This window comes from Gastrolobium bilobum, unplaced genomic scaffold (assembly GCF_033153095.1).
Source record: "Gastrolobium bilobum isolate Gb01-03AN ecotype WA unplaced genomic scaffold, APGP_CSIRO_Gbil_v1 utg17977, whole genome shotgun sequence".
Classification (NCBI taxonomy): Eukaryota; Viridiplantae; Streptophyta; class Magnoliopsida; order Fabales; family Fabaceae; genus Gastrolobium; species Gastrolobium bilobum.
In genome coordinates, this window is record NW_026898207.1 from 274,736 (window position 1) to 294,023 (window position 19,288).

At 33.9% G+C, this 19,288-nt stretch overlaps 1 protein-coding gene across 2 annotated transcripts; it reads right to left on the reverse strand.

Annotated features, from left to right (window-relative positions):
* Window positions 1-740: 740 nt before the first annotated feature.
* On the reverse strand, window positions 741-8,109 carry LOC133313854 (arginine--tRNA ligase, cytoplasmic-like). Of its 2 annotated transcripts, none has more exons than XM_061515262.1 (18): window positions 7,829-8,109; window positions 7,577-7,680; window positions 7,288-7,436; window positions 7,077-7,152; window positions 6,824-6,925; window positions 6,479-6,697; window positions 5,843-5,923; window positions 5,161-5,244; window positions 4,957-5,061; window positions 4,153-4,331; window positions 3,805-3,889; window positions 3,304-3,490; window positions 3,068-3,149; window positions 2,876-2,945; window positions 2,311-2,400; window positions 1,942-2,010; window positions 1,643-1,741; window positions 741-1,123 (listed from the first exon to the last, which is right to left on the reverse strand). In XM_061515262.1, the coding sequence occupies exons 1-18, from the start codon at window positions 7,944-7,946 to the stop codon at window positions 1,013-1,015; spliced, it is 2,010 nt and encodes a 669-aa protein (XP_061371246.1). In that variant the 5' UTR covers window positions 7,947-8,109; the 3' UTR covers window positions 741-1,012. The 2 variants fall into 2 exon arrangements, with proteins under 2 accessions (XP_061371246.1, XP_061371248.1); XM_061515264.1 differs by having other exon boundaries at window positions 3,068-3,137; window positions 7,829-8,108.
* Between the last annotated feature and the right edge of the window lie 11,179 nt (window positions 8,110-19,288).

A 19,288-nucleotide genomic window follows, 5' to 3' on the forward strand; every position in this document is an offset into this window, starting at 1 on the left:
ATGCAGTTTGTCTTCTATTTCAGCTTTCCTTTCTAACGCTGACTGTTCCATATTTAGAAAAGATATTTACTTTAGTTTGAAATGAATCGTTAAATCCGATATAAATAAATAGTATCTAAGTTTATTATATAAACATAAACTAACCAAAATTATGTAATTACATTAATTAAGATAAGGGTTTAAAGTTTCGGATATGTAGCTCTCATGTCACTGCAGATGGAAAAAAGTGCAGCAACACTTATTTTTCTCAAGATACGCGTGCGGATCTTGATTTTTTTTTTTTTAGGCCAGGATACGACCACGTATCCTAGTGTTAAAAATTTGCTGCAACTTTTCTCATCAGCAGTGGAAGAAGAACTGACGAACCCTTAAAGTTTTTTGAGTTACTTTAAATAATTTTATTTAATGTTTATCAAAATACACAAAAAAAAAGTATATAAGATCCATATAATTTAAATTGTTATATCGCCCGAGGATGAACACATGCCCCCTTTTTTCTATCAACAATCTGCACAACATATAACAATCTAAATGTAAGTTTGCTCTCCTCCACGAGAGATAAAAGCAACGCGTCAAGAGCAATCGTACGTAGGATATGATATAGGATGTTTTCCTCAGACAAGGAAATAAATAATAAAGAAAAGGAAGAAAGGAAGAAACAAAACAAACGTAGAAAGAAACACCATAGTTCAAAACCTCAACATAATTCCGAACAACTTTTAGCAGCAAAAATAGTTCCTTAATTTTGAAGATTGAGGGTGCAAAGTGACTCTGTACAGTTACATTTTTCTTTAGCAGAATAGAATACATAACGTCCAATTTCTTGTTATTCAAGGGACCTTATCAATAAAATTTCTATCAATCATTCACTAATTCCCTGCTTTCACTTCAAATACAATAAACAAAACGAAAGAGGGGAAGAGATACTTTGCCAGAAACAATTTTCTTTGTGGAAGTTTCCTACACTTGTGTACCCAAAAAATAAAATTACATTTGAACTCCTTCAGAAGGATCATAACCTGTAAACAGGTTCAATTCCAAGGAGATAAAAGCACTTTCTCATCACAGTTGCCGTTGCTTCACATAACAAGAGTCTACTAGTTTCCTCAGGTGACCCAACAACCTGCCAAGGGCAAGAACTTGAATCAGATGGCTTGAATCTAAACATTATTCTTTCACCGCAACTTACCTAGGACTCTAGATTGTATATGACACCGCACCTCAATTAATATTTGAGAAAATTCTATGGATAGAGATTTCAGCTGATAACCCACCAGCAAGTACTTTACAGAATAGTAACTAAAATGATATTTAGTACGGCACCTTTAACACTCTTATGGCAAACCATTCCCCATTAAAACCTCACTAGCGAGGGTGAGGTGATGACAATCCTTGCATGCAGTCTTACCCTTGCATATTTGCAAAGAATCTATTTCCTGGATTCAAATCCGCAATCTTTCAATCACGGAACAGTAGTTTTACTACTGCTCCAAGCTTGCCCTCTTTAACACTGTTATGGTATATTCAACAAATCTTCTACTTGGCATCTTTATGCATACCTCATCACTAGGAAATAGGAATACGAAGGGCATAGAAACTTAAATGTATAGCATAGCATAAGGGGATGACTTTAGAAGTATACCTGACAACTTGAATAAAATTTTGTAAATATTTCTGCCAAATTATAGAGGTATTCACACAACACGTTGGGAAATAAATTGGTGCACGCCTCCTCAAAAACCTGAAAAATGAAACAGTACACAAAGCCCACATACAAGGGTAAGTATCTTATGGATTGTAAAATAATATGCAGAAATGTCCAGCCGCTTTAGTCATAAAGTCTTTTATTCAAAGGAAATGGAGCCCCAGTAACAAATTTATAAATATTACTAGTATGCAAAGGTCTAAAGCTCAAGAACATGTACTATTCACAGGTCCTACCTCAGGAAATTGTAGCAAATGAAGCCCCAATACACGCTCATCTTCACGATCCAACACTATATTCCCATACTGTCACATAAGTTTAACATAAAAAGGCATTATGAAATGTGCACAAGTTGATATTTAGCTGACTGACTATATACAAACACATGGAATACTGAGTCATATCACAATTACAATAGATAAGTGCTGACTTAACTCGTATCAAATCAACCACGGTAGAGTATAAACCTAGGCACAACTCTTATACTCGTATCTTATATTGTAAAATTAAGCATATGATACAAAAATAATTAAATTAAATATTTTTTCTAATAAATATTTAACAGACAGGCAAGTCATCATCCCTTGGAAGAAAAATAAACTTACTTTCTTTAATTCTTCTAGATCTTTACCAGATTTCCTGATAATGGAACAGATCCTAGCATGCGCATACAGCAAATAAACAGCAGTATTCCCCTGTTTCACGACAAGCTTAATAAAGTGAGACAAAAACAACTTTATATCAGTTAGTTTAGTCGGTAATGAAGAAAGAGTTCAACAATTGCTAACAGGAGTTTCATAAAAATATCTTCTTAGCTGCTTTGACAGCATTTGTTATTAGGAAGGAGTAAACAGTAATAGTTGTAGTTAAGAAGTATCCAGCTCCTTTAAAGTAAAGGTTGCACTTCGCAAGTGATAACCACTGAAGAGAACATCAAAGGGAATGGACTCTCACAAATCAATGGTGTGTTATCCATGGACTTGAAATTAATCAAAATTTAGAACAGTAATATTTTCCATCCATCCTTATCAACCACACATTAGTCTCAACATTTACCCTAACTTCAGAGGATCGCGGGACAGGACCCATAAATAATGGACATTAAATCTACTAGCTTCTTTACTGTAACTTCACAAGCATACACTCAAAATTTGCAGATAGTGAATGCACCTTATCATTAAGCATCTGATCAAAGTTGAATGTGTAATTCGTTAATCTGTTGATCTTCAGGTCAGCATACCTGTAAACATAAATCAAAGAAACGAACATAAGGGGCTACAAGCCTACAACTAAACCGTAAAAGAAGCAAACTACAAAATAGTATGACAGGACAGAATGTTGATTCGAGTTAAAGAAGCTTACTTAACAGCCCCATAACCAATGGCCTCTGATGTTTTCTCAATCTCCTCCTCAGACCAATCTTTAGCTGTATCTATAAGAACAACTAAGGATTTGCAAGGTTAACTGTCTAGTGTCTAGAATCTCACTAATTGAGATTAGAATAGGCATATGCACTATCAAGTAGAAATTTCAAGTCATGGATGGTTGCCAGCACAAAAGGAAGAATTAATAATCACACTAGGCAACTGGTACTTTACCACGTTCAAGAAGGGCAGTTTTACAGCGCCTTTTAGCTTCATCAAGCAAATCAACCAATCGAACAATCTCACTGCTGCGAGTTCGAAATCGTTTTCCATCCTCTCCAAGAACGAGACCAAAACCAATATGAGTACATTTTGGATATGCATTTTCATCACTTGGCAACCAACCTGCACGCCTAAAGGCCTGAAAGGAAAATTGAAAGGGATGTCTGACATTTTAATTCATTGGAATATTGACAGTAGCAATAGCAGTATGTCATGATCCATGACTTTTGTCTTTTTAGAAATTGAAAAAATAATATAAAATGACTGACTGTTTAATACAACAAAGAAAAGATGTTGGACCCAAACAAATTGTTTAAGGATGTTATCAGCAAAACACAGACAAGTCAATAACCAAGAACAACTCGGCTACTGGCAAAAGCAAGTAGAGGGTTCTTGACAACAATAAAATGCAGTAACGATTAGATACCATGAAAATCATCACTTGATATATACCTTATATAGCATATCAAAGTGTTGCTGCTGCCCAATATCTGTAACATATATGATCCACTCAAGTTTTTCTTCGTTTAGACGATACCTACATAGTTGAAGTAGCAGATATCCAAAACTGTTTATTTTCCTCAGTAGATATATTTCCTGTTCCACACTTCCATGCTCAGACAAAAATGCAAATATAGAAAAAGGTATCCCAAGTTTTACTTCAAAGGCAGAGCATATAGACATCCAAGATAAATAAATTTCACATCATAATTGATAACAAAATTTGGCCACTCAACTGAGCCAGCAACACTAACAGGGTTTTTAAAAGCACGTCCAAAAATCTGAAAGAGAAAAACTAACCAAAGTGATGCTAGATCAGTTGAAAAATAATTGTAGCCACCATCTCTTTTCACAGCAATAAGTGGTATGTTTACACCCTCAACAAATATCACACGAGCACCATCACTATCTTCAACCATTCCTTTTTTGTCCAGTTTCTCCAAAACACCAGGGATATATGGATTATAGAAGCTTTCTCCCTGTGGTCAAATATTGATTCAGTAGACTATGAAAAAGGTCAGAATTACAGATTTAAGTAAATACATTTGTATTTTCTGCAGCATAAACTCAATATATCCAGTCGATTTATTGCTACATTGTATGTATATCATGACATAAAGGATAGTCAGCTAAAAAATAATGTCCTTTCAGCTGCAATATGGATAATTTTCGTTACAAATGCTAAAGCCTGGCAATCAATCAAGCATACAGAGGAGTCGTGTTTCATACAGAATCCTTATTTTAATTTTAGTTCAGAATACAAATTCAACTGAAAACCCCAGTTACCAAACATCTTATGGGTGAAATTAAACCAGTCAAATTTTTGGAATAAAAGAAAAAGAAAAAAAGACACAAGATTTACTAGACAGAATATGGCAGATCTGGTTAAAAGGCAGAATCTAAGCCACATCATGAATAAAATAAAAAGCACAGCAATTGCCAGAGTCTCTAACAAACCCAACAAATATTAAGCAAGCATAGAATTCTTAATGGTCTTATAAAGCATTGAAAAAACCAGCTTAGAATTTCATCCCGGAAGGTACAACAGAATAGACATCACGGTTAAACTCCAAAGTCTGTAAAAAATGAAACTAGAACCCTTACCATTTCTTCCAATCGAATTCCAAGGCGTTGATAGACTTTGTCGAATTCAGCCCTGCTAACATCACAAATTTGTTGCCATGCCTTGCGATAACTAATTTCTCCACTCTGAAATCAAAATAAATAAATACATAAAATTTTAAACAAAGTTCCCCAATATATCGCCCCAGGGGGTGGGGGGAGGGAAAATGTAAAGTTGTAATTTACCTGGAGCCGGATAACTGCCTGTTGTGCCCTCAGCTTAAATTCAGGGTCACTATCAAACCTCAGTTTTGATTCCTTATAGAATCTCTAAAAATGCACCAACATTCATCAGTTTCAGAATCACTAATGGTAGTTCACTTTTCCAGTGAAACACAAATGCTTCATCATCAAAGATGTGTTAAAACTTAAAAGCCATAAGGAAAGCTAAGTGACGATTAATGAGAACATTATCCGTCAAGACCTATAAATAAAAATTGGCAAAGAGCAATATTCATAATCAAACATAACCCAAATAATTATTTCTGACTTCACTCCTCTACTTCTTTCTACTTAGAAAAAGAAAAAAAAGTCTTTATTATGTTAAAAGTTCATCTACAAACAAAGCATAAAAAATCTATTTGCAGCTCTTCAGCAGAGAAAACCAATTGCTTCTTTTTAAGGTCGTTTGAAAAGTCACGAGTTCGAATTCAGGAAACAGCCTCTTTGCATATATACAAGGGTAATGCTACGTACAAGGATTGCCCTCACTCCACCCTTGCTAGTCAGGGTTTAATGAGGAGTGATTTTTTCTCATGTGAAAATGGAAGCTAATATTTCTTAGCCAGGTTTAACAGCATTTATGGCAAATTAACTTCTACATAACTTGAAATTCATAGTTTTTATTTATTTTGATATATTTTCTCACCTGAAGATCTCCAATGGCTGCTTCACTTACATCTTCTAGGTTTGGAAATTTTTCAAAGAGGTATGCAATCAGCATCCCAAACTGCAAAACAAATGCATGGACTTTGAGCCATATGGTACCAATAGCAAAATGAGAACCTTCCTAATGGTATGATTAATAATTCCGGCAAATACGTCATAAGGATATTCCTATAAAAAATCAATGGACATTGCTAATTTAGAGACTTAATGAAATAATTCAATATCTATACCATTTTCCTTAGGGGAAGGGCGAACAGTTTCTTAGGACATCAACCATTTAAGGTTACACAACAAAGAAGAATAACAGAGAACACATTATACCTTCATCCAATTAGGAGGAATGTTATACATGTTCTTGATCATGAAGGCAGTTAGAAAAGAAACTTACATCAGCCATTGTCCCAAACATTATTAGTTCTCAAGCCACCAAGTAATGCTAACGAAATGACTGTTACAAATGAATTACCCAAAGTCATGATGTATACTACTAGCTTTGACACTGTATAGCAAAGATATACTCACAAGAAATGGCATAAAACATTTAGCCTCAGATTTAACATGCACTATTTTCAAACTCAAGGCACAAAAATAGCATAACTTTCGAAGTTAAATCTACCTGTGTTCCCCAGTCACCAACATGATTCCGGCGGATAACAACATCCACGCGTGAAAATTCAAGCATACGAGCCAATGTGTCCCCAATAATGGTAGATCTTAGGTGACCAACATGCATTTCCTTTGCGATATTAGGTGAGGAAAAATCAACCAAAGCCCTCTTGATCGGTAGTCGAGGTGCCCACGTATCAATACCATCAATTAGCATCCTCTGTAAGTTCTGCAGGAGGAAGTTTTTTTGTTTTTGTTTTAAGCACAAACAGAGCTCTTTAATAAGCTCAATAATCCAAAGAAAGTCAAAATTTAAAAAAAGGAATCAGAACTAGAAGATAGAAAATGCACTCACCTGTGCTATCCACTTCTTTGATAAGACAACATTCACAAACCCAGGACCAGCAACAGAGCACGATTCGATCATTTCAGATGGAGGAAGATTGTCAACGATGGCCTAAACAAACAAAAAACATACAGATTATCATTTAACAATAACAAATGAAAACCTAATTCCAAAATCAATAATTAGTAAAAGGATTCAAATGAAAATACATACAGGCGGGGAAAAAAAGAGAGTAATGGTATCATCTCTGATTAAATTATACCTGTCCGATAGATGGGGGACCCCTAAATCCTGTTTCCTTTCCTTTAATCTTAGACCATATACCCATTGCATTATTACTGTACCAAAAAGTAAAAAATAAAAAATAAAAAATCTTTAGTTAACTATAAAAAACGATCCCGGAGTCATTACTTTGCACATATACACAATGTAATTAAAACATTATATGAGACAAGGAGAAAAACTGAACTCACCATTGATAATCAGCAAATTTTCCACCAGATTTCGCAGCGCATGCCTCAACCAAAGGCACCACATCTTGCTCATCAGGCACAGTTACCCTCAGAGATACCTCAAACAGCTGCGCCAATTGCCTCTTGACACTGGACGGATTATCAATTTCCTATATCCAATCACATAAGCAAAAAAAAATCACTATCTCACTGCAAACAATCCACTATTGAAAACGAAAACAAATCAAAATAAAATTGAATTAATAAAATTAATTAATTAATTAAGGAAATGAGAACTGAGTGAACTTACAATTGTCACAGTGGATGTGGATTGTGTCTTAACTGGCACGGTTGTTGTGGATTGTGTCTTGGTTGCTGTTAAAGCAAATCTTCTAGATGCAACCTTCAGTAAATCTGTCTACACAACAACAATTCAAGCAAAACGGCGTCGTGTTAGTGAATCAGGAGTTGAAATAATGCTCATGAGTCATGCATGACATTGAAGCAAGTAGAAGAAGAAGAATAAGAGAGAGAGAGAGAGTGAGAGGAAGGTTTAACTGACCTGAACCAGAAGGTGATAGAGAAGGAGGAGATGAAAAGTGAGAGAATCGATTGATGGAGATAAGGTTACATGGCGAAAACGGCGCCAGTAAGCTTGATATGCTCCCCAAACCCACCATCTTCGTTCTTCTTCTTTTCGTTTTTTTTTTTCATTTTTTTCTTTTAAACCTGTGAAAGACTGAAAGGCCACAACGGATACGAGTCAACCGGTCCGGCCTGATTTGCTTTAGTCGTGAACCGAAAAATAGTATTGATAATCCGGTTCGATCAGACCGATTGATCCATCACAAAACCGATTGACCGACTGAACCCGGTTCAAATTCAAATAATTTTGTTAACTATATGAACTGAGTTATATTAATAGGGGTTTTAGATTCGGATGTGAATGAACTAACCATTCGCAAAAAAAAAAAATTAAATATTATTTTTTTAATAAATAATTACGTAAATGTAATTATTTTGAAATTATTTACATAAGTATAGCAGTCAAACACGTCCCACAGAGACGTGGCCGGTTGGAGAGAGACACTCTTCATTGGAGTGTGACCGAGGAAAGAGACACTGCCTTATGGGGGCGTGTTTCACCAGGTGCTTCCACGTGGCACAAAAATCAACAGTTTGACTGTAAAATTTTGAAAATCCATAACTTTTGACTCGAGTGTTCAAATTAGGTAATTTTTTTGATTCCACGTAACTTTTCGAGATTTACATAATGACACCTTATTTGACATATTTTGTCCCTCACAAAAAAATTTGAATTTACAACAACCATAATAACATTTAAACCCAAATTAATAAACATAAAACCATTGGTATGATTAGAAACATTCATAGTAAAGATTCTTTTGATTATAGTAAAAATACATCAAAATGACATAGTTTTTTAAAAAATGACATAACTTTGTGTCATTTAAACTAATAAAAATTATCTCCACCTTAATAGTTTTATCAAAACATTCATGGTATCTCATCGAAAGAAAAGGAAAAAAAACACTACCATATCGTTTATATTTTAAAACAAAGACAGGAAAAAAAAACTATTATATGTTTAACGTGAGAAGATCTAGATCTAGATTCGGTACAAGTCTTGTCTAGTCAATGCATGAAAATAATTATTATATCTTCGAAAAGTAAATTACTCTAGTAATTAATTTTTAAAATTACACTAAATACTCATTTTGCCCAAATGTAGGCATACCAAAACATTATACACAATTTGAAAATTTTCAATTAGGATGGTAAGAATTTGGCTCATCCCAAAATACTTGCTTCAAACTACATGAATTAGTTTGATTGATTGAGTGAGAACAAAAACACTTTTTATGCTATAAAGAAGAATTATGTTATATAAATTAAGAAATTTATTTATTTATTTTTAATTTTTCAATGGGTTATATGGGCCGGCCCAATAGGCCAAAATTGACACCCAGCCCTTTTCGTACATTCAACATGATCTTACGTGTACCTTACTGCATAGAACCCGCCCCCACCGTTCTTATCCGATTGCAATCTCCCAATAGCAGTTTAACACACATCTATAGAATCAGAAAAACACAATTTAAAATAGTATTAGTGAAATCCCATAATTGCCCTTCTTCCTTTATATAAAAACCCCTGCCAGTGGTTTCATCGTCACTAGCTTACCGGAGAGTGATCAGGAGTACAGTGCAGGAAGGAAGAATGAAGGACGCCGGAAAGAGTCACAAGGCGAACGGAAAGACTTCGCCGGAGAAGAGGAAGGATCGGAAGTCGGCGACGGGGATGAACGGATCGCCGAAGAAAGGAGGCCACGGAGGCAAGTTCACGTGGATCGGCCATGGCGACTCGCAGTTTGAGATCGAGCTGGAGCACGCGACAATGGATGCTAAGGATCCGAATTTCGAAGATCCGGCGGAGATCGCCGCCGTCTGAATTCGGTTGACCGGTCACCGGATCTGTAAATAGTAATTGGCGAGAGACGAGACGCAAGCTGATCCATGCTTTCTAACTTTCAATAAACTGAAAACGAACGAACCGTAGGAGAAACGTTTTTAGATTGCGTTTTCTCTGTTTATGGATCTATTATATTTGTGGTTGTATCTTTGTTGTTGTACATATTTGTAGTAGCATTCACCATTTCATGTCCGTGTATGCTTCTCTTATCAAGAATAATTAATTTTAATTATTCAAGCTTTGGTGTTTCCCTTTCGGTGAAAGCAGTGTTTTAAAACTCGGATCAGTCATCGAACTGGTGAGGTACTCAGTCTGAGTCACTAGTTTAACTGGGTTGAACCGGATTTACTGTTCACATATTAAAAATATAAAAATATTATTTATATTAATAAAAATTTACATAAGAAAAATATCAATGAGCTTCAAAAAATAAATTGATTTTCAATTATAGCAAATATTATATACATCTAAGTTTCTAGCTCTAGACCATATCCTAATATTGGATTAAAATTGTAATATAAATTAAATGCACCTTTTGTGCTTGACATGATACGGATAAATTAAATCATGATAACAAATAGTATGCATGAAATATACACTAAGAAAAAAGTTTCACAGTTATCATGATAGCAAATAGTATGCATGAAATATATACTAAAAAAAGTGTCCACCGTTGAGATGAGATCATAAGTGTTTATCACCACTTAACAAATAGTATGCATGAAATATATACTAAAAAAATAGGTGCAACTAAATTACATAAACGAACTGCACTAATCTAAAATACTTTATTATTTTCACCTTACTTTTAATCATATTCATCATAAATGATGAATATGATTAAATTCAAGAGTTCTTATCAACAAAAAAAAATTATCAAAAAAAAAAAAAGAATAACTGGTCTAGCCCGGGTCAACCGAGTCATCGAGTTTTGGCTGGGTCAACCGGTCCAATCCGGATTGACTGCAGAAGCGGTCCAACTACCCGCTTGGACCGGGCAACCCACCGAGTCACCGAGTCCCGGGTCGACCCGGTCTGTCCGAGCCGGGTTTTAAAACAGTAAAACCATGAATTTTAATATCTTATCTTCTATTATATATTAGTTGTTAATGTAGTTGGCTAGGAATCATGATTTGTCCAGATTGTAAAATGTTTAAAAGTCATGTATTTAATTGAAAAGAACAAAATATTGTTGAATCCATAGAAACTTTTCTAAAAGAAACCCAAGACGTTTACTCGTTAAGGAGAAATACATATTATATTTCAAAGAAGAATTGGTTTATTTTAATTTTGTACAAGTTAGTTTACTACCTTGTAATTGGATAATCGTCATTCTCGAGACAAAAAAACCATGCAATTAAAAAACCTTTCTCTTCCATTTTGGAATAAAAAATAATAATAATTAAAATTATATTTTTGTTTACGATCTTTTATAATTATAATTTTAATCGTTGATTTCTGTTAATCAATGGCTATCATTTATTGTAAATTAATAATTAATTAATAAATTTAATTTACGAAAATTGTAAAAAGTTGTAAATAAAAATAATTTAAAAGGTTTTAAACATTTGCAACTTGTCCATTAGTACCGACACTACTGATGATGTCTAGAAGTACAAGGACACGTGTGCGGTTGTGAATTAAAATTAAAGAGTGTGCCAATAATACAACTTTTAGAAAAGTTATTTGTCTTATTGTATAATTATGTTTGGTGAGGTGTTCTTTACATGCCTATAAAAGGAATCCATTTGTGTGCTTGTATCCTGAGAATGAATTTGAAAGAAATAAAAATTTGTGTGTTTTCTCTATGAGTTTTTAAATAGTTTTTTTTTTTCTCTCTGAAAACTTAATATAATGTTCTTACTATAATTACTAATCTCTGAATTAGAAAGTTAGTATGCTCTACACTTGCCATGCAAAGGGATCCTGTGTATCATCATATATCTAAATGTAAATAACAGAAATATTAACGGTACACTCTTTAACATGTTTTTTTAATATATGTTTTAATATTAAATAAATTTTATATGATTTTTATCAAATAAATTTCTCATGTAAATAATTATTATTTTTAAGAGATTATGAACGCTTAACTTCTCAACTTGAAGACCGTTTAAATGATAACAATGGCTTCCAAAATCAAGTAAGTTATGACCATGTTAACTAACCTGTGTGTCGTACATTTGCCGAAGAAAATGGCATGAAAGTTAATGTTTTTTTTCTCGTAAACAAAGTTAATGGCTTTTAAGTTATATGTTTGTGGGTTTTAAATTAGAAATAAATTAGTGTATTACCCGTGCGATGTACGAAGAAAAAAGATCAAAAATTTTGTCGACCGTTGTAGTTGGTTAATCGCAATGCAAACCTTATATTTACAAAAAATGGTGGTGCTATTTTATTCTATTTTTTAGGTGAAAAAAACTACAGCGTTGACATAAAACTTTGCAAATATCAACCATAAATAAAAATCTGCTATTCAGAGTGATCAATTATTATGCAAATCAAATATAGTTATCTACTCGACGAGTTATGTAAAAAATAAATACGCCATAATAGACTATGTTAACATGAGGATGGCAAAAAGAAAAAGAAAAATACATACAACTTATTGCTAACTATAACAGCCACCAATAAAATCAATGTAACAGTCAGACTAAGCAAATATGGAATTAAAAGATCAGCTTGTACCTAAAATAAGAAAACACTATTAATTCAATGTTATTTCGCAGCAATCATTGGAGGGATGAGTTCAACACGTACCAAACATGTGATTTCTTATGATTATGCATTACCAGAGACATCCTCTTCTACTATCATATTTATGTCTGCGATACAGAATGCAAATACTCATTAAATCGATTATACTAATATGTTAACACCCAAAAGTAATAGTTTCAGCACAAAATAAAAATTGGACTAATTTTTTTGTTAGAACCCAAAAAACGTTGTCTGAAAGAGATTTGAAAGCAACTTAACCAAATGGGCATGTATGAGTCATATTTTTTGCTTACATTAGAACAATTGTGTTTGAACAGCATCAAGTCCACTCACTAATCGTTGAAATACTTCTTTGTAGATGATGTTAAAGGTACTATTTGTAACACAACTATTATCATCAAGTATCAATATATTAAAATTTGTTTGAAATAAATACCCGAGTACTTAACTCCTTCTCCAATTTAATCTTCTTACGAAGATGCACAACCGAACAATTAGATTTGTCTTCAACGGAATCAGTAAAATTCACAAAAGGTAAGGTGTCAACAAAGACAGGGAAATTTCAGCATCATTGGTATTCTCATAGATTTGACTCTCAACATCCTAGTAATAAATTAACTCTATAATAATTTTTTTAAAATTAACTCCAAGTAGTAACATTTGATTCTATCAGCATTCATTTGCATAACATTTTGCCGGTAGTGTTTGGTAGAGGTTTTCTTTGAAGATATCTATGCATCTGAGATTGGCATTTTATGGTGTCCTTGTTTGGTAGAAGACATTCAAAAAATTTGCTAGCAAACCAATTTGCCCAGCTTTAGACAATTGTGTGGAAATTGGGACCAGAAACACTGTGCAACAATACCACTTCCAATGTGGTATTCGAAGATAACCGACTAAATGGAAGAAAGAAGACCAAAAAGATTGTGCAACAATACCACTTTCTCGGTAGTATTTCGACATGCCAAACAACTTTTTTTTTAACTTTCCTACCAAACTCACTTTCTCACAATATTCCTAGTAATTGCATTTCCCTCCTAAAAAAATAATTTTCCCTTACCAAATGCCCCCATCTATGATTGTTATTTTGTGTGTCTACCTTTGTAGTAGGTAATGGCTATAACTGTTATTTTGTGGTTTCAAATTAACAGAACAGTGACCAAAATGTCACTGTTCATCAACTTTTTTACCTAAATGTCACGCGAACAGTGTTATTTCTCAAAATCTACCACGGGGGCAAGTTCGCTACTCGGTGTAGCGAACTCGGTTTGCTACCCGGTGTAGCGAACTCGGTTTGCTAACGTGTCACATTTCTAGTGAATAACAAGTACCAAGTAAAAAAAAAAGGGATGGAGTTCGCTACATTAGGTAGCGAACTTGGTTAAAACCAAGTTCGCGGTGTCCACTAGAAATTTGACACGTCTGCAAACCGAGTTCGCTACACCGGGTAACGAACTTGCACCCGTGGCAGATTGGGAAATAACATTGTTCGCGTGGCATTTAGGTAAAAAAGTTGGTGAACAGTGACATTTTGGTCACTGTTCCCAAATTAACACCATCATCAATCTTCAAGTCAATTTATAAGATAAATATACTGTATTTTCCTCCCATAATTTTTAAAAAATATCATTTTGTATTAGTTTTGAAATATTTTTTTCTTCATTTTTAATTTTTAAGATACTAATAAAAAGTTACTCAAATAATTTTTTAATATGCCATGTGAAAATATACTAAATTTAAATAACATAAATTGTATCAATGTATTACTTACATGGACTGATGTAGTGACGGACCAAGAAAATTATATGAAGGGCGGCGAAAATTTAATAAATTCAACTTATAGAATTTTAAATAAAATATAATTTAACAAGTATATTAAATTGACGAATTTAACACAAATTACTTCATTGCCATGTGCCATGTCAACAATGAAAAGTAGGAGAATCACAATCTTAAACCAAAAAACATGTACAACGGTCTCAAGAGATGCACCTATTAAATAATTTTAATAACAAATATAATCACATAATTAAAATAAATCCGAAAAGAGGGGGAAGCTCGTAGAACCCAACCTAAAACTAACATCATAAAGTTCCATAATGCCCACATCACTACAGACCCATATACTTCAGTTATCAAGCACCATAAAGCTAAACAAATAAATTCCAAAAATTATTGCAAACTATAAATATTTTATACCCATTTTTTTCTTTCACTTTCTGTTGGTTTTTGAGCATACGAACAGCATGAAATTACAAAAAGATCAAAACTTTACAAAGAGAAAGTGAAAATACTCAAAACAGGACAATGGGTATCAAGCTTCTCATGCTAACAGATTTTGGGTATCAAATGAAGCAAAAGAAGGAGACTCAGAAAGTGAAGTCGAAAGCTTTGAACAAAAAGACTGTACCGATCATCAATAAGATGAAATCAATGCAACTCATTTCAGATCCAAAGGGCACACAATACTAGTTTTACTAAAGTAACCCACCAGTTATGAAAAATGAAATATACTATATATTTTTTTGGGATGTAGATATTTTTTTCAGATTTTAGAGGGGGGCGGCCGCCCATGCACGCCCCCCATGTAGGTCCGCCCTTAGACTGATGGATATAACAAATGTCATTTCACGTGATAAATCTCATTTTTTAAAAATAGCATCTCACAATAACTGAAATAAATTTATATAAGCATCGCATCGTCATTACTAGTGGAGAAACTGAAGTAAATATTTAGTGCATCATATATATTGAATTTAGTTTATTTGTCTATTTATTTTTTTAGTGTATGGATAAAAAATATCATATTATTTAAAATAAATAATATAATATAATATTTTTTTATCCAAATGTCACAAATTAATTAGATAGATGCTATGATATGATGCACTAAAGATTTATTAAATTTGCCCATTAGATTAGCCCAATTATTTTTTTAATATACCTTTTTACCGTGACCAACCCGTCCCAAACCTAGTGCCTCTTTAAATCATCTCTTTTTTAAGCTAAAAATTACTTATAAGCTAAGCCAGACCAAACAAATTTTGAGAAAAGTCATTAAAATGAAAATCTATTTTTTTTATAACGAAGAAAAAAACTAAAGCTAAAAGCTCATAGGAGGAGTTTTTTTTAAGCTTTTATCTGCTTTTCTTAAATTATATGTTTTTAAAAAATAAAATAAAAAGCTATAGAGATAGAGAGATAGTTTTCTTGAAATATGTGCTTTTAAGCAAAAAATTTTATGTAATTACTAAGAAAATGTTATACTTACAACCTATTTTTCTTACTACCTCTTACTACCAAATTGTAATCGTTAATTTCTGTCAATCTAACGATTATAATTTATTAAAAATTAATAATTAATTAATAAGTATGACCCCATAAATTACAACTGTTAGTTTGACGAAAATCAACAGTTAAGATTTAGTAGCAAGAGATAGTAAGAAAATGATATAGTAAGTATAACCTCTTCCAATTACTAAACAATTTTTAACTTTTTTTTAAACACTTTTTTTTTAGCTTTAGCTTATATGTAGCTTCTAACTTTAAAAAGAGATGATCCAAACAATTTCCTTGTCTTTTTAACAAATTCAAGGAAAAAATCCTAAGGTGATGTTTGGTAGGTGTATATATTTTATTTTCCAAGAAAAGTGGCTGTGGCAATATAATATGGGATAGGTTATTGTGCCTACCTTTATTGTGCCTACCTTTGCCTACCTTTTTCGTTACCATTTGATTACAATTTAATCCAACGGTCCATATTTGCGAAATAAAATAAATCTTTTTTCTCCTTTCTTTCTCCTCACTTCCTCTCACACCCTTTCTCTCTCCTCCCCTTCCTCTCTTCCACTACGCCATACCTATTTTTTTTCCTTCGTTGTTGGTGTCTGCCGCCGTGGACAATTTTTGCTTTAGGATTATCATTCACACATTTTCTTTGGCGGGGATGCACTGTGAAGTGTTTGCTTTGCTTAGAGATGTCGTTGGATATTGTAACGAGGCCAAGTACAATGCTTTCAAATTATTTTCAGATTTGCTGGATTCACGCCACCATGTGGAAAGATCCATTATTGTGTTTGATATGCTCATAAAAGTATTTGCAACCAACTCTATGCTTGAAAATGCTCTTCATGTGTATATGAGTGCTAAGCATGTTCACGGCGGCAGAAACAACCGATTAACGGAAAATTTTATCACGAGCAATAAAAAGGAAGAAGCTATACAAACGATAAAAAAATAAAAAACCTGTTTTATTTCGCATTAAAAAGAAGCTACAAGCGAATTGTTAAGTGATTTAAAATTATGATATTCAACATTGGGTTGGTCGTGATTTAAAATTAATTCACAACCAAATCGGACGATCCATTTGGAGAGTATGAATATTCATACTAAATCTTATTTTGTATGTAGTTCGTGACTGAATTCAATCATCCTCCAACAATCTGATCCTTATTTCATACAAAATATTATTCATGCAAAATTCAATCTGATTCTTATTCCAAATTTGAGACTCCAAACCATTGTCAATGATTCATACCCTCTTAATCTAATTCTGTCAATTACAAGTGTATCAAGAAGGATGATTTTGATTCTGATGTCACAGAGAGGAAGAGAAAAGGGGGAGGAGAGAGAAATGGTGAGGGGAAATGAGAGAGAAGAAATGGTAAAAAGATTGATTTTATCTAGTAAATCTCTATCGTTGGATGATACTGTAATCTAACAGTGTTGAGGGAGGTAGCAAAAGTAGGCAAAATAGGAGTAGGTAGAATTACCTATCCCATATAATATTTACATGTTTGGTACAAAGACATTTATAAGTATCCTAGAAAAAAATTATTCTTGGAATTTCACATAACACACAAAAATGGCAACGTAGATGGCCATCGAAAATGTGGTATTCTAGGATACCAGTCTAGTAGGGAAAAGTTTTGTGAAATTTGAGACAAAATTACACTCCTCAAACAAAAAATCGTGCCCTAGTCATCGACTGAATCATACCCATATGTTCCAACAACAAGGCTCCGCTTATCCTCTGAGACACAAAATCGATTTGTGTGAAACTTAGCCAGTGAAGTAGCTTCTCATATGTTCCAACATACCCATAGTATAAGCTTATGCAGCAGAACCCCTTAATATATCAAAATGATGTATAACTTAATCATACCTAAGGGGTGGGATTAGGCCTGATAAGGGGTTGATGTATTAATATTGCTTACGAGTACAATTCTCAAGAACTAATATATTATTTTAATATTAATATATTAAAATATTTTTGTAATATATTAATTTTTAAAATATTAGAGGATATTATCTTATACAATACCATACCAAACGCTGGATAATATTAGAGGATATTATCTTATACTATCAGGCATTATCTTATACTATGCATCAAATATACCCTTAGGACAAAACATGGTATTCATGCAGTTTACAAAATGAATTATGAAATAATACAATTTTTAATATATCATCAAATTAATATACAGTTAGTCCGAGTTGGCAAAATAGGGTCGGTCTAACGGGTCGACCTACCCTGCCCACCAAACGAGACAAGGATGGATTATGTTTTACAATTTGTCAGCTCGCGTATTCTGTCCCGTCTAACTCGCCTAACCCATTTTTTTAATTTTTACTTTACACTTTTCAAAAGCGAGTAGGGCAGGTTGCCACCTCAGTAGTGTTGGGCTTCCTCCTTCAATGCTAAGCACAAGCCCATTGAGGGGTTTCCCAAAAATCCTAAACCTTAAACCCTAAATTCCACTTGCTCTATATATTCATTAGTTGATGGTGGAGGCTAGGTAAGATGAGAGAGATTTGATATTTGAGAGAAAATTGTTTGAGATTTGAGAGCAAAACTTTATGCTTTGTATTTGAGAGATCTCTAGAGAGAGTTTGAGTTAAACATCTCTAGGGTAGTTTGATTATCACCATTGTTGGAGAGGTTGAGTTAACCACCACATTGGTGTATTTGATTCTTTGTAACCATTATTTTCATAGTGGATTTTTGATTTGGACTAGGTCCCGTGGATTTTTACTTCTTCATTGGATAAGGTTTTCCCACGTTAAAACTGCTTGTGTTCTCTCTCTCTCCTTCTCTCTCTCCCGTTTTGTTTTGATTTTTCCGTTGCGCTGCCCGACCTGGTGAAGTTCAGGCCGAGGTATTGCCGAGATTCGAGATCGAGGATCTTGTTGATTGACTTCCGCAAAAGGCTGCTTAGCCGATCTGAGGAAACTGAGTTCCCAACAGTGGTATCAGAGCCCGAGTTCGACGGGTTTTGAGGGAGACGAGATGGAGACCAGTGGCATAACCAATGATGGAGACATGTTCAAGCTGACCGCAGACAATTTCACCTATTGGAGACCGATGATGGAAGATCATCTCTACTGCAAAGATTTACATAAGCCCATTACCCTTGATAAGAAACCGGAAGGCAAAACCGATAAGGAGTGGGAGATTCAGAGTCGTAAGGCAGTAGCTACGATAAGAAAATATATTGACAAGAGCCTCTTTGAGCACGTGTCCGAGTTCACGAACGCGTATGAGTTGTGGACGAAGTTGGAGTCCATGATTCAGAACAATACTCCCAGGAACAAAGCACACCTGGTTCGCCGACTTGTGAAGTTTGAATACAAGGACGACATGAGTATGATTGAACACCTCAACACCTACAAAGTTATTGTGAATCAGCTGTCAAAGGCTGAGATGAAAATTGATGACGAGATGCAGGCCTTGCTGCTGTTGAGCTCGCTGCCAGAAAGCTGGGATACTCTAGTGGTGACCTTGAATAATTCGACTGTAGATGGAAAA

What these genes read in the sequence shown, in the direction of transcription:
- LOC133313854 (XM_061515262.1), bottom strand. Translation starts at nt 7,946, where the DNA reads ATGGTGGGTTTGGGGAGCATATCAAGCTTACTGGCGCCGTTTTCGCCA. An exon ending in AGGCAGTTATCCGGCTCCAG is followed by an intron (nt 5,062 to 5,160) that starts GTAAATTACAAC and finishes TTTTGATTTCAG; the next exon opens with AGTGGAGAAATTAGTTATCG. An exon ending in ATTTGCTACAATTTCCTGAG is followed by an intron (nt 1,742 to 1,941) that starts GTAGGACCTGTG and finishes TTCATTTTTCAG; the next exon opens with GTTTTTGAGGAGGCGTGCAC.